General features: G+C 58.7%; 1 protein-coding gene across 1 annotated transcript; it reads left to right on the forward strand.

Moving 5' to 3' along the window:
- Positions 1-6,256, forward strand: BARHL1 (BarH like homeobox 1). The gene is made up of 3 exons (XM_075170984.1): positions 1-936; positions 4,137-4,359; positions 5,962-6,256. The coding sequence occupies exons 1-3, from the start codon at positions 486-488 to the stop codon at positions 6,254-6,256; spliced, it is 969 nt and encodes a 322-aa protein (XP_075027085.1). The 5' UTR covers positions 1-485.
- Positions 6,257-12,417: the final 6,161 nt, after the last annotated feature.

Raw genomic sequence — 12,417 nt, forward strand, 5'->3', positions numbered from 1 at the left:
GCGAAGCTTCACTATCGATCGCTGCCTCCCCACCTCCGGCTGGGAGCCCCCGGGCTGCCCCCCGGCCCCGCGCCACCGCGGCTCCGGGCAAGGGTGGGGTGGCCGGGTAAGGGGCCGGGGCCCCGGGTGAGGTTGGGGTCCGTTCCCCCCACCCCACCCCTTTCGCAGCCAAAGTTTGACTCTGCCTCCCTCTCCCCCCCTCTTCTGTCTGTCTGTCTGTGAGTGCAGCTGGGCGCGATGCTGAAGACGGAGCAGCCCTGGATCTAACGCGCGGCGCCTCGGAGAGCCTTGCAGCAATTGTTGCCCGGATCCCAGGCTGAACTTTGCTTTTTTTTTTTTTCTTTTTACCTTTTTTTTCTTTTTTTTTTCTTTTGCCTTTTTTTTTTTCCTCCCCCCTCCTGTTATTGTTAATTATCATTATCAAACCGCTTCCGCCGCGCCCTCCCCGCCAATGCCCGTGTGAGCGCCGGCACCTCGCGGGGGCCATGGAGGGCTCCACCGGGTTTGGGATCGACTCCATCCTCTCCCACCGAGCCGGCAGCCCGGCCGTGCCCAAGGGGGACCCGCTGGTGGGCGACGGCCGGTCCCCGCTGGAGCTGAGCCCCCGCTCGGAGGGCAGCAGCGGGTGCCCCTCGCCCCGCTCGCCGGGCCGCGAGTGCCTGGAGGCAGCGGTGCCGCGGCCGGGCCTGGATGCACACCTCCAGCCGGGGCAGGTCTCGGCTCCCTCCCAGTCCCGGACCGTCACCTCCTCCTTCCTCATCAGAGACATCCTGGCCGACTGCAAGCCCCTGGCCGCCTGCGCTCCTTACTCCAGCACCAATGGACCTCACGGCGGGCAGGAGCCGGCGGGCAGGATCCCCACCAAGCCCGGCGAGGACTTTAGGGAGAAAATGGAAAAAAACACCAGCAGCTCCTCCTCGGACTCGGAGTACAAAGGTAAGCGCCGCTCACCCCGCTGGGCTTTGCAGGGCGGCCTGGACCCAAAGCCTCCGGCGGCCCCGAAGCCTCCCGGTGCGCCGGCAGCTCGCTGCGGAGACGGCTCCGGCGCGCCCCGGTGATGGAGGGGGTCGCGGCACCGGTCGCCCCCGAAATGACCGCGGGACGGGCGCCAACTTGGGAAAACTTGGGGGCTGGGGGCTCGGTAGGGCTCGGCCCGGTGGAAGGGGTTGGGGAGATCGGTGCTTCGCCAAACGCGCCCGCGGGATCCGCCGGGCTGTTTCCCGCGGGGAAGATCCGGCTGTTTCGTTCCTACCCGCGGGGAAGGGGAGAGGAGAACCGGGGGCGGATTTCTGCCTGGGGAAAAAAAAAAAGAAAACAATAATAAAATAATCACGGATTTGCCGGGTATTTTCCCTGCTCCGGTGAGAAACGAACAAGAAAGTCGGCGGGGTTTAATTGGATTTGTATTGTTTCTGTTATTATTTTGGAGATGGTTTAAAAACGAGCACGACAGACAGGGAGCCCCGGGCCGCATCCACGGCGCCGGCGGGGAGTAGGGCTGGATGCGGCGGCTGCTCGCCCCGGGCCGGGGGCTTCAGCCTCCCGGGCCCTTCGCAGCCCCTTCCCGGCCTCCCCCTGCGGCAGGCGGGGCGGGGGGAGGCACGGGAACAGCACGGGGGGGGGGGGCGTTGGGGTCCGTCCTCGCCCCCCGGAGCAGTTTATCCCGGGTGCCTTCACCCATCCCGCCCCCATCACCCCTGCAAAAACTTTCACCCGGGAAAATTGTTTGCCCGGCTGTTTGCGAGGGGAAGGCGAGGGTATCCAGCTGGGGGGAGAAAGGGGAGGCGACGGCTCCTGACGGGGCCGCTGGATTTGGGGGAGCTGGCAGGAAAGTGGGGGGACGGGCCGAGCCCCGGCCCGGCTGCAAATGCACCCTCGGCCCTGTCGAGCGCTGAAACCCGTTCACGGAGGAAAAAATATTCGCCCAAAAGAGCCTCCAAACGCGGCGGGAGCCCCTGGGCATCGCGGGGGAATTTTCGCTCTGAACGAAGGACGGAGCCCGCGGTCGGTGCCAGGGCTGGAAGTGACCCGGGAGAAAAGCTGGGATCGGCCCCGCCGGTTTGCAGGGCCGGGAACGAAAACAGCCGCGGTTCCCACCTTGGCGTTTTGTTTTCGCCTCCTACGTCCCCCTCCCCGAATTCCTTCAGCTTTTCTCCCCTTCCCCCAAATCATCGAGACGCGAAAGAATCGAGGGAGGAGGAGAAGAAACGCGGGTCCTCCGCATCCCCCTAAGCCGGCCGAGGCCGGGCGGGGGGGCCGGGTTTGGGTGGGGGGTCGTTACCCAGCCGCGCTCGGCTCCTCTCCTGCCCCTGCGACGGGGCAGCCACGGCCACGGTAAAAACGCCGCTTAAACGGGGGGAAAAACATCCCTTAAATCGGGGGAAAAACAACGCTTAAATGGGCGAAAAACACCGTTTAAATGGGGGAAAAACACAGCTTAAATGAGGGTAAAAACACCGCCTGGATGAGGGTAAAAACACGGTTTCGATGGGGTAGCGGGTGAAGGTCCCTGCTCCCAACGCGATCCTTTTCTGCTGCTTTGGAAATAGCCTTTCCTCGGGCAAAATGCCCCCGATTTGCTCCGCAAAGGGGCTGCGGGGCCGGGCCCAACCCGCACCAGCGGCGGCAGGATTTGGCTCCTGCCAAAATGCCGAAAAACCCGTAATATACTTTTTTTTTTTTTTTTTTTTTTTTTTTAAGCTAGGCATGGCCGGGGCAGAGATGCGGAGCCCGCCGGGGAAGCCGCCGCCGGCAGCGAGCGCAGCCCTTTGGCGAGCAGGAACTTTTTAGGAGCCGAGGACCAGCCCCGGCCCCGGGGAGCGAGGCCGCTCGGCCCGGGGATCGGGGGGGATCTGCCTTCCCGGGGTGCGGGAGGCCGGACCCGGCTTTTCTCCGCGGAAAAACTCCGCACAAACTTTCGGGCCTTTCCCGGGAGGGACGGGGCCGGGACCCCCGTCCTGCCCGGTCCGGATCCGGCCCCTTCCCGGGAGGCTGCCGCTTATCCCGGGAACCGGAGCCGGGTCTCCGTGCTTAAGGCTCGTCCCCGGGTCGGGCTCTGCCTGCTCGGCCAGAGCCGGGATTTCTGGTCGAAGGGTTTCGCTCCCCGGTGGCTCAATTAACCGGATTATTGTCTTCCTACAGAGAGGAATCAGCTCGCGTTCGGCTACAGCCCTGTCCCTGCTAACATCCGCCACCAGCAAATTTAACATAAACCCCCGTAAAAAAACCCAAACGCCGCCGATTTATATAAATTGAGCCTTTTTGCTACATAATCTCCTCCAGAAGAGTGAAGAAGGCGAGCACAAACACGGATTTTTCTTTTTCCTCTTTTGTTTTTTTTTTCCTGCTCGGACATTTTCCCGTCACCTACTAATGTTTCGCGGCGTAAATCCCCGCGTCGCTCCGCCGGTGCGTATGTACCGACCGCAGTAACAAACCGCCGCCAGCCTGTCTCATTGGGCATTTTTTAAGATAAATAACGGCACGGGCGCACGCTTGCGGAGCCCCTTCCCCGGTATTTCGTTGTGTGCCCTGGAAAGGGGAGGTTTGTTCCGTACCCCGGCAGCATCCCCGGGAGGACAGAGGCTTCTCCGCCGAGGGGGGGAAGCAGCACTACCCCGGCGACTTTCCCCTCCAAAAACGTGGGCTCACAATTTTCGTTTCGGGTTGGTTTTGTTTTGGGTTTTAAAAAAGAAAAAAAAAAAAAGGAGAAGAAAAAATGAAGGAAAAAAAAAAATCCAAGGATCGAGAAAGCTGTTGGGTTTGGGGGAATAAGCCCAGAGCAGGATCCTGCCCCATGAGAAGCGAGGGGCGAGGGAGACGCGGGGGCTTTTCTGGGCAGGGGCGCGGCGGCGCCGGGCCGGGGCTCCCCGCAGCACAGCCCGGCGCTCCGGCCCCGCTCCCAGGCCCTCGGGACGGGGAAAGGCTGGGCCCGGCTCGGGGACCCCGTGAGTGCCCCGTGGGCAGCCAGGGTTAAAATTTACGGGGTTGCAGAGCAAACGCGCCGTGAGCCCGATTCGGTGCCTGAGCCCGTCTCCTCCGGCTTATGGCTGCAGTGGGTTACCCCCCTCTTTCGAGGGGGTATTTCCCTTCCCTTCCCGCCCTGACCTGGCCTCTCTTCCTCCCTCTCGGCCCAGTGAAAGAAGAAGGGGACCGAGAGATCTCCAGCTCCCGGGACAGCCCCCCGGTGCGGCTGAAAAAGCCGCGCAAAGCCCGCACCGCCTTCACCGACCATCAGCTGGCCCAGCTGGAGCGCAGCTTCGAGAGGCAAAAATACCTGAGCGTGCAGGACAGGATGGAGCTGGCCGCCTCCCTCAACCTCACCGACACGCAGGTGAAAACGTGGTACCAGAACAGAAGGTAAAAAATGCACCGTTCCCTCCTGCCCACAGCGCCGGGGTCCCATCCTGCCCCTCTCCCCGGCCCCACACCCCCAAACCGGGAAGGGCTTTTGCTTCCCGCAGCCACCCCGTCCCTCCTGGCAGCAGGAAAGATGGGGTTCCCCTACCCCGTGCCCCGGGACTGCCTGTGCCCTGGGGCCTTTCACCCCAAAGTAAGGGAGAGAAAAGCGATACCAAGGCAGGACAGGTCTGGGGTCGGGGGGGAGAGGGGGGCAATCCGTGCCCCCAGCCCCAGAAAGCCGGGGAAGCAGGACCGGGCTTCCAGCTAAAACACAACAGCATAACACATCGGCCCATTAATAATAGATACCAATTACTGCTTTGGGCATCAATAATTAACACCCCTTACAGTAATGACACAATTATTATTATGATGAATAATTTACTGGTGGAAATAGGTTTAGCGCTTCAGCGACAAATCTGTAGAAGGGCTGGTGGCTTCAGCGGATTTATCCGGACATCCCCGTCGGCGCTTCCCCAGCCCCGACCGTTGCCACCGCCACGAAACGAGGGACCCCCGGCTGCAGCCCCCACCCCGTCCCCTCGCTCCCCCAAGTTTTAACCCTCCCTCTCCCTCATTTCCATCGCCATCTGCGAAGATCCGCAACTTATCAACACACCGGGCGTTTTGGGGAGTTTAGGGGCGGCGGGGGCTGTGCGCTCACCCCCTCTCTCCCCAAATCCCTCCCGCAAGGTCACGCCGGAGCCGGGCCGGTGCCCCAGCCCCTTCCCCAGCCCCGCTCCCCGGCCAGCCCGGCCCGCCGGCGGCCCCGACGTGGGCGAGGTCTCGGGGCCGGGGCCTTTCCACGAGACCCGGCACACACACGTATATATGCACAGATCCCCATACCTATGTGTACGGATATATGCATATATGTATAAAAACATACATACATACATATATACACACATATATATGTCGCAAACGAATGCCCCGGTACGCTGCCCCACGCGTGTCCCCCCGCGGGACTCCCACAGCCGCCCGAGCGGCCCGGCCCGGCCCCGGCAGCCCCGGCCCGGAGAGGGTGTCCCGGAGCCCCGGGCGGCGGAGCGGGGCCGCCGCGGCCTCGGGCCGGAGCATCGCGGCAGCGGCAGCATCCCTGCTCCGGGGCTGCCGGGCAGAGGAACCCCCGTGTCACACACGAGGTGTCATTCGCAGTTTGCAATCTGGAACTTACACCCCAGAAAGGGACTGAAATGTTGGTCGCGATTTATATCGCAACGTTTTACACCCCGCCAGCGGATCCCAGCCGGGCTGCGGCTCCGGTGCCTCCGGGCTGCCGCGGCGGGGACAACAGAGAGATAAGCCCCCTTGCCCCGTTAATGGGGTCTACGTCTCCCTGCACCGGTCTCGTCCCCTCACTCCATCCTACCCCATCCCACCCCATCCCTGCAGGCCGTACAGGGGGGACTGGCCCCGGGAGCCAGCGGCAGGGAGAAAGGATGCGCAAGGAGAGCAGAGCCCGGGGAAAGGGGGTGTGCAAAGGGTAAAAAGAGCCCGGGACCAGCTTTTGGAGCATCCCTCCCTCCTTGACCCCCTCTCTCGACTTGTCCCCCCCAGGACCAAGTGGAAAAGGCAGACGGCGGTGGGCCTGGAGCTGCTGGCCGAGGCTGGCAACTACTCAGCCCTCCAGAGGATGTTCCCCTCGCCCTACTTCTACCCGCAGAGTTTGGTCTCCAATCTGGACCCCGGCGCCGCTCTCTACCTGTACCGCGGACCCAGCGCACCCCCCCCCGCCCTACAGAGACCCTTGGTGCCCCGCATCCTCATCCACGGACTGCAGGGCGGCAGCGAGCCCCCGCCGCCCCTGCCCCCGCTGCCCGGCGTCCTACCCCGGGCCGCGCAGCCCCGGTGAGCCCCGGCCGCCCGGGCAGCCCCACCGGCACCCCCCCTCCCGGGCCGGGGGGGTCGGAGGGGGCCACCCCAAGTCTGGGGCCGCGAGCAAGCGACAGACTCCCGCTCACCCCCAAATATATATATATATAAATGAGACCTCCCCCCCTCCTTTTTTAAAATATATATAAAGAATGCAAGAACCAGGAGCAGGTTTGGCAGGACGGAGGGCCGGCAGAGCTGCCCCCCACCCGGGCGGGGCACTCGCCGCCTTGTGCCCCCGAAGGGCAGCGGGGCCGCTGCGGTCCCCCCCGTCCCCGGCCTGGGACGGCGCCGGGGGCATGGGCAGGGGGCGGCTGCTCCGGGGGGGTCTTTGCCTCTCCGCCCCCTCCCCAGGAACTGCCGAGGGGGGCCGAACCACCCCTGCCACGGACGGCTCCGGGGAGCCTCCTCCCCGCCTTCCCCGGCTCCCCACCGCCGGGAAGGGCGGGGGGGGGGGGGCCGGGCGGCTGGCCCCCGCCGCCGCAGCGAGACTTTGGGACGTCCGTAACTAAAAAACAAACAAACAAACAAACAAACAAACCCCACAACAAAAAGCGGCGAAATGTAAATACGGTGCGCAAAATGTATATGAATTATTTATTTGTGAACCCTGAGGGCGTATTTGTGTAAGTGATTCTTGTCAGTCTGTATCCCGGGGCCGGCCCGGCCGGGGCGGGGGGCGAGGGGGGGGCTCGGGGCGCCGCTCCCGCTCCCGCTCCCCCCTTTTTTAAATGTGGAAATAAAACTTCTTTACAAACAAACGGGTCTCGCCTCCGCCGGCCCTTTCTTCCCCTCCTGCTTGTTTGCTCTGGCGGATCAGCCGCCGCCGAGGGAAAGGGAAAAGCAAAGAAGAGTTTTCCCACCTCCCATCGCAGGTGGCCGCAGGGAGCCCCCCCGGGGCTCGGTTACCCCCCCGGGGCTCGGTTCCCTCCACCGGGGCTCGTCCCCGCCCGGGCCCGGTCCCCGTGCAGGCATGCGGGGCCGGTCGCTCCGCAGCGGGGCTGGGGACGGCGGGGAGAGGGGGGGACCGGGGCGATGCTGGCCGGCGCGGTGATAGCCACGGCGCTGGTGAATTATTAACGCTAATCTTAAGTGTATAATTGCCTAAGTGCTTTAAATGATCGCTTTGGAAAATGGATTGTTTCCACCCTTTAAAAGTGTCGTTCATCTGGCCGCGGCCAGCGAGCCCGGCAGCTGGTCCCCGGGACAGCCGGGCAGCGGCTCGCCGTCTCGGGGAGCCGACAGATGGGCTGCGGGCTCAGCCCGCCCGGCCCTCCGCCGCTCCCCCCGGCCCTCTGCAGCCGGCCGGCCCGGCTGTCTCCGGAGCCACCCCCCCGCCCCGGCACCCACCGGCCAGCCCCGGCCCTACGGCCTCCCCCGCCAGCTCCCCGGGGCCGGGTCCCAGCCCGGTGCCCCCGGCCCGGCCGGCCCCGGGAGCTTTGCCCCGGCACCCCCGAGCCCCGCCGGCCCCGCGAGGAGGGTTATTGTCGGCTCGGCCAAATGCAGAGCCACGCCTGGAGGCGAGAGCCCCCGGGCTTTGTGGACCGGGCTCTTCCTTTGCATGTGAATGGGGGAGTTTGGTAAATCCCCGGGTCTCGGCTGAGGCGAGGAGGAGGAGGAGGAGGAAGGGGGGTCGCTCCCAGCTCGGGGTTAATGAAGTGGGAAAGGAGTCTTTCAGAGAGGCCTGCAAACAACCCCCCTCCCTGGGCAACAAACCCCCGTCCCAAATCCTACATGGATTGACTTAAACCCAGGGGATAAGTGCTTTAAATTAATCTCATTGAATAAGAATGAGGCCAAACAAAACTCTTTAAAATCATATTAAAAATCTATCAAAGGACAACTTGCAGTGGGTGTGCTTTTCATTTTGTGAGCGCAAAGGCAAGGAGCATACAGCAACCTTCCTCCCATTTACACAGCAGGAATGTGAATCAAAGACATTCTCTAATATTTAATTGTCCTTGTAGCCATAGCAGATTCCTCCTCTTACATTAATGAAGTACAAGGCTTCGTTACACATTTGTAATTGCAATATTTAAATTTGCCATTTCACATCTGGAAGAAGCTGGAAACTCCTCTGTAACAGAGGGTCTGAGCCAGTGCCGTAACACAGTGACAGGGACCAGTCTGCATTACAAGGACAGTAGAAGAGAGCAGGGCAGAGCCCTGAGGAAACCTCTGCTCCGGGAAGGGGGAATGGCCGTGCCGAGTCTGGCTGGGAAGGAAAGAGAGCAGAAGGGAAGTGAGGGCTGGAGCCATCTCCTCCAGGGAGATCTCAAGCAAGGCAAGCTTCAAAATAAATCAGTTTAGGGAAGACACCACACACTGAAGGCTCTCGTCAGAGAGCACCGCACTTGCCACATGAACAGCATCTTGTGCGGGAGGATCTCAGCAGCCTCAAAATCTGCTGAAGGACCAGCCTCACCTCCAGCTTGTGTGCGGGGACTGAGAGGGGACCCCGCTGTCCAACAGCAGAACCCACCAGCACTGGTCCTGCACCTACAGCAGCCCCAGACCGGTCTGGAAACTCTACTCATTTCCAGAGGCCAGTGCCAGATGGGCATGATCCCAGCAAGTCCTCAGGGGTGGGACAGGCTGTGCTGGGTTGAATTAGATGAAGCAGTAAAAATAGCACAGTTGAGAAGGAGCACCAGTCCCTTTAAGGAAACCTTTGGAGTATTGCACCAGTTCTGCTCCACCGATTTCTCCCGGGGTCCAGAGGCTCCAACAGACAGGCTGCTGGTGGTTGTTTCTGTCAGCTCCAGGCTCTGGATCCAAGACGCAAACCAGTTAGTGCAGTGGGCTTGCCAGGACCAAACACAATCCTGGCGCTCAAGCGCCTTCTGGGCTTTTACGCAGCTTGAGGGCCATCTTCCTCCCCTCCTGACACAGCTTTAACCAGGACCAGCACCCTGGGAACAGACAAAGAACAAAAGCTGCTCCTCTGAACATGCCAACACACAGAAATTCAATGAAACCAGCAGAACTGTTTCTAGCTGAGATACATTATGGTTTCATCTGAACACCAAACAAAATTATGCCAGAATAGAAAGCCCAGAACAATCAGTGCTTTTCCTGTCCTCTCCCCAGGCTTGTGGAGAAAATAAATTGTTGTGAACAGGGAAGTTCTGTTGCTTTCTACCCTGCGTAGTTACGGGTGCTTCTCAGTGGTCAGCTACCAGTGCCAAGGTGTCTCGTGTTTGCCCTAGACACTGAAAGCGGGTGTTCAACTGCGACCCTCGTACCAAGCTGACCTCCTTGCTTTTTCCTGTCCCAAAGCCTCAAAACGTAAACTTTGTTCCAGCTGCAGAGGAGAGGAGGATGTGGGCTCCTATTACTGGCGAAGGACACGGAGCTGGAAGAGAGCAGAGAAAAGGCACAAGAGCATCTCCTGGGAGAGGCAGGACTCCAGGCGTGAGAGCAGGGAGCAGAGGAGCGGCAAGGAAGGCAAACCCAAACTGAGTCCAGGTCTGACTCACAGGCAGCTTTATAGAAAAGCTCCATAGTGCTGTTATTTCCAGACCAAACACGGGAAATTCAAGCTGCAGGGCAGCAAGGCCCCTACTATTCACCACAAGTAAGGTAAGAAAGCACACCCGACCAAAGCCAACATCGGTGCAGCCAAACAAAGCTGCAGTTTCACCAAACACTGCCAAGAGCCGATCTCCCCGCCCTTACAAGCTGCGTAGGCAGCTCCCACCCAGCCAAGACCCTTGCAAGACACGCTACGTACCTCAGAGCAAGAGGGAGCAAATTCAGGAGCAGTTCAGGGCGACCTCCACCCACCGTGACGCCCAGCAGCTCCTCAAGCATTCGGGTGCTCAAGCAACCTGGGAGCCTCCGCACCCACAACGCCCCGTTCCTGCTGCAGCTGACGGAGCTCTGCAGCTCGGCCACCCCTGCTCCACGGCCAGTACCACCCTGCCCCGCCTCGATGAAGAGATGCTTTGAGTCGAGTACGAATTACCTCCAAACCTACCAGGTTCTTCCTGAATTGAGTGGTGCACAAGGATAAAGCCAGCTCAGAGCCGATCTAGAGCTGCTGAAGCGTAAATAAGGGCAGAATTTTGTTCCTGCTGACCCAGCTACAATTCAACCACATTTTGCACATTGGCCTTCAGGTTTATTAAAAGCAAACTTGGCTTAGCTTCAGGTGTGTGTGCATTTAACAATTTCTCTTTCTTGTTTAACAATCTTCTCTTCCTTTCCCTAATCACGCAAGTAATCCAGAGCTATCATCTGCCAAAAGATGGTGAAGCTGAAAGAAAAAGGCATTGTATTTTTTTTTCAAAATCACATTATCCATCATAACCGTTTGTAACGCTACATGCCCGGTTAATACAGACGGCAATGAGATTTCCTGACGTCCCTCACTGATGTGCTGTTGGCCTTTATTCCTATTATTATGAATTTGCCAATAGTCCCTATTAATTCGTATGTGACAGCCAGGAGAAGGTCATATATTTTCCCCTCATGCACAAGATCAGTTTTTCCCGAACTTACACTCTCTGCATCACTCTCTCTGAGTCATTTTCATCCTCAGGGGTTTCTTTGCTGTTTAAGTTGACGTTTGCCTTAAACCTGATTGCTCTTCCAAACAATACTCATACCAAAATCAGGCAGGCTTTGTTGCTATTTTCTCTTAATCTAATAAATGCTAATAACTTCATTCTCTCTGCAAAAATATGGTTAATTTTATACTGTAGCCTGTTTAACATCTTTCTTAAGTACTGCAGTAAAATTGGCATGTTTGGTAATTGCCTGGAAGGAAAAAAAAAAGTCATTTTTGGTTCTCAAAAGTTACATTCACTCCAGAAATTAAATACTTTTGGGCTGATTGCTTCCCTCCTACGGTCCTTAGTATGACTCACTACAGCCCAAAGTAGGTGCCCTCAATTCTGTATTCACAAAGCGGGTATCGTTTTCATCTGGTTCTACTCCCTTTGCAGTACTTTCTCCTTCCAGCATCTGAAATTGCCACTGAATTTGAGCACTTTCTGGTCCTGCGTTAAACAACGTGCCTGGCTTGGGTCACGGGTGGGCTGCTCTTCCTCACCTCTTTCCTCGAGGAAGGCAGCAGAAAGTTGTGTTTTGGTAGGGTTTTGCACTGTTTTCGAATGTGTGCTGCTTGGCGCTTGTGTCATAGGAGGTGCTGGAAGAAGCACAGCGAAGAGGACAGGGAGAGGGAGGTGGGTGCTCACCTGTAGGTCCTGCGGGAGTTTGTCAAGTCTCCCGCAGGCCTCGGGGAGCGCCCGCTCTCCCCACACAGCCCCCACGCCTCGCCAACTCAAAGGGGAGTTTCGTCACGGACTTCACTGGAGCTCGGATTCCATTTCACATGCTGGGCAATGGTGCCTCGGCACGTATGGGGCCATGTTGCACCCCTTTTCTCAGTAGTCCAAGCAAGAACAAGAAAAAAGGCAAATGGGAAAAGCAAGAAGCGAAATCCATTAGCTTGGGATGTACTCAAAAAGGGCCTAGCCAAAGCAGAGAGAACCCCAAAAGCCAGGTTACTACTGGCAAGTGTTAGCAAGAGCCTGCAAAGCCTTTAACGTTCAGAGAGGCGAGACATTTCATACATACTCTGCATTATATAATTAGGTATGACAATACGCTGCAGGCAAGAAGTTTGGAGATTGCTGGATTCCACACTGGCTCCTTCCCACAGTGACGTTTGTTCCCAAACTCAGGAGTTTTGACATGAAGTTTTGTGCCCATGAGCTCTGCCCCAAAGGGACTGTGTGTCATTACACTGAAGAGCTCTCCACAATCCTACCACGTGCACTGAAATCGGGGAGATTCCTTCCAGGTGGCAATATCTGACTAACGATCAGTGTCCAGGGACAGACCTTGCCCCAGCACACAAAGGAGAGGAGAGAAGGTGGCAGCAACGTGGCTACATTACCTGAGACAGGAGCAAAGTGCTGCCCTGAATAACGATAGGGGAAAGGGCAGCCTCCCCTCTCCTCTTAAACGTGCTCCTGGAACACCTCCTCTGCCACTACTGTTTATCGGGTTAAAAATAAGCCAGCAAACAGATTGTGGAGTGTTTCTACAGGTCTTTTAAAGAGGGAAGCATCTCCTGTCTGAGTACACTTGTCTCAGTTTCATGTTATATAGACACCACATTTCTCCAAAAAC

The sequence above is a fragment of the Calonectris borealis genome, chromosome 21 (genome assembly GCF_964195595.1).
Source record: "Calonectris borealis chromosome 21, bCalBor7.hap1.2, whole genome shotgun sequence".
NCBI classification, from domain to species: domain Eukaryota; kingdom Metazoa; phylum Chordata; class Aves; order Procellariiformes; family Procellariidae; genus Calonectris; species Calonectris borealis.

Coding starts and splice junctions, on each gene's coding strand:
- BARHL1 (XM_075170984.1), top strand. CDS start 486: ATGGAGGGCTCCACCGGGTTTGGGATCGACTCCATCCTCTCCCACCGA. Junction 937..4,136: donor CTCGGACTCGGAGTACAAAG/GTAAGCGCCGCT, acceptor CTCTCGGCCCAG/TGAAAGAAGAAGGGGACCGA. Junction 4,360..5,961: donor ACGTGGTACCAGAACAGAAG/GTAAAAAATGCA, acceptor TGTCCCCCCCAG/GACCAAGTGGAAAAGGCAGA.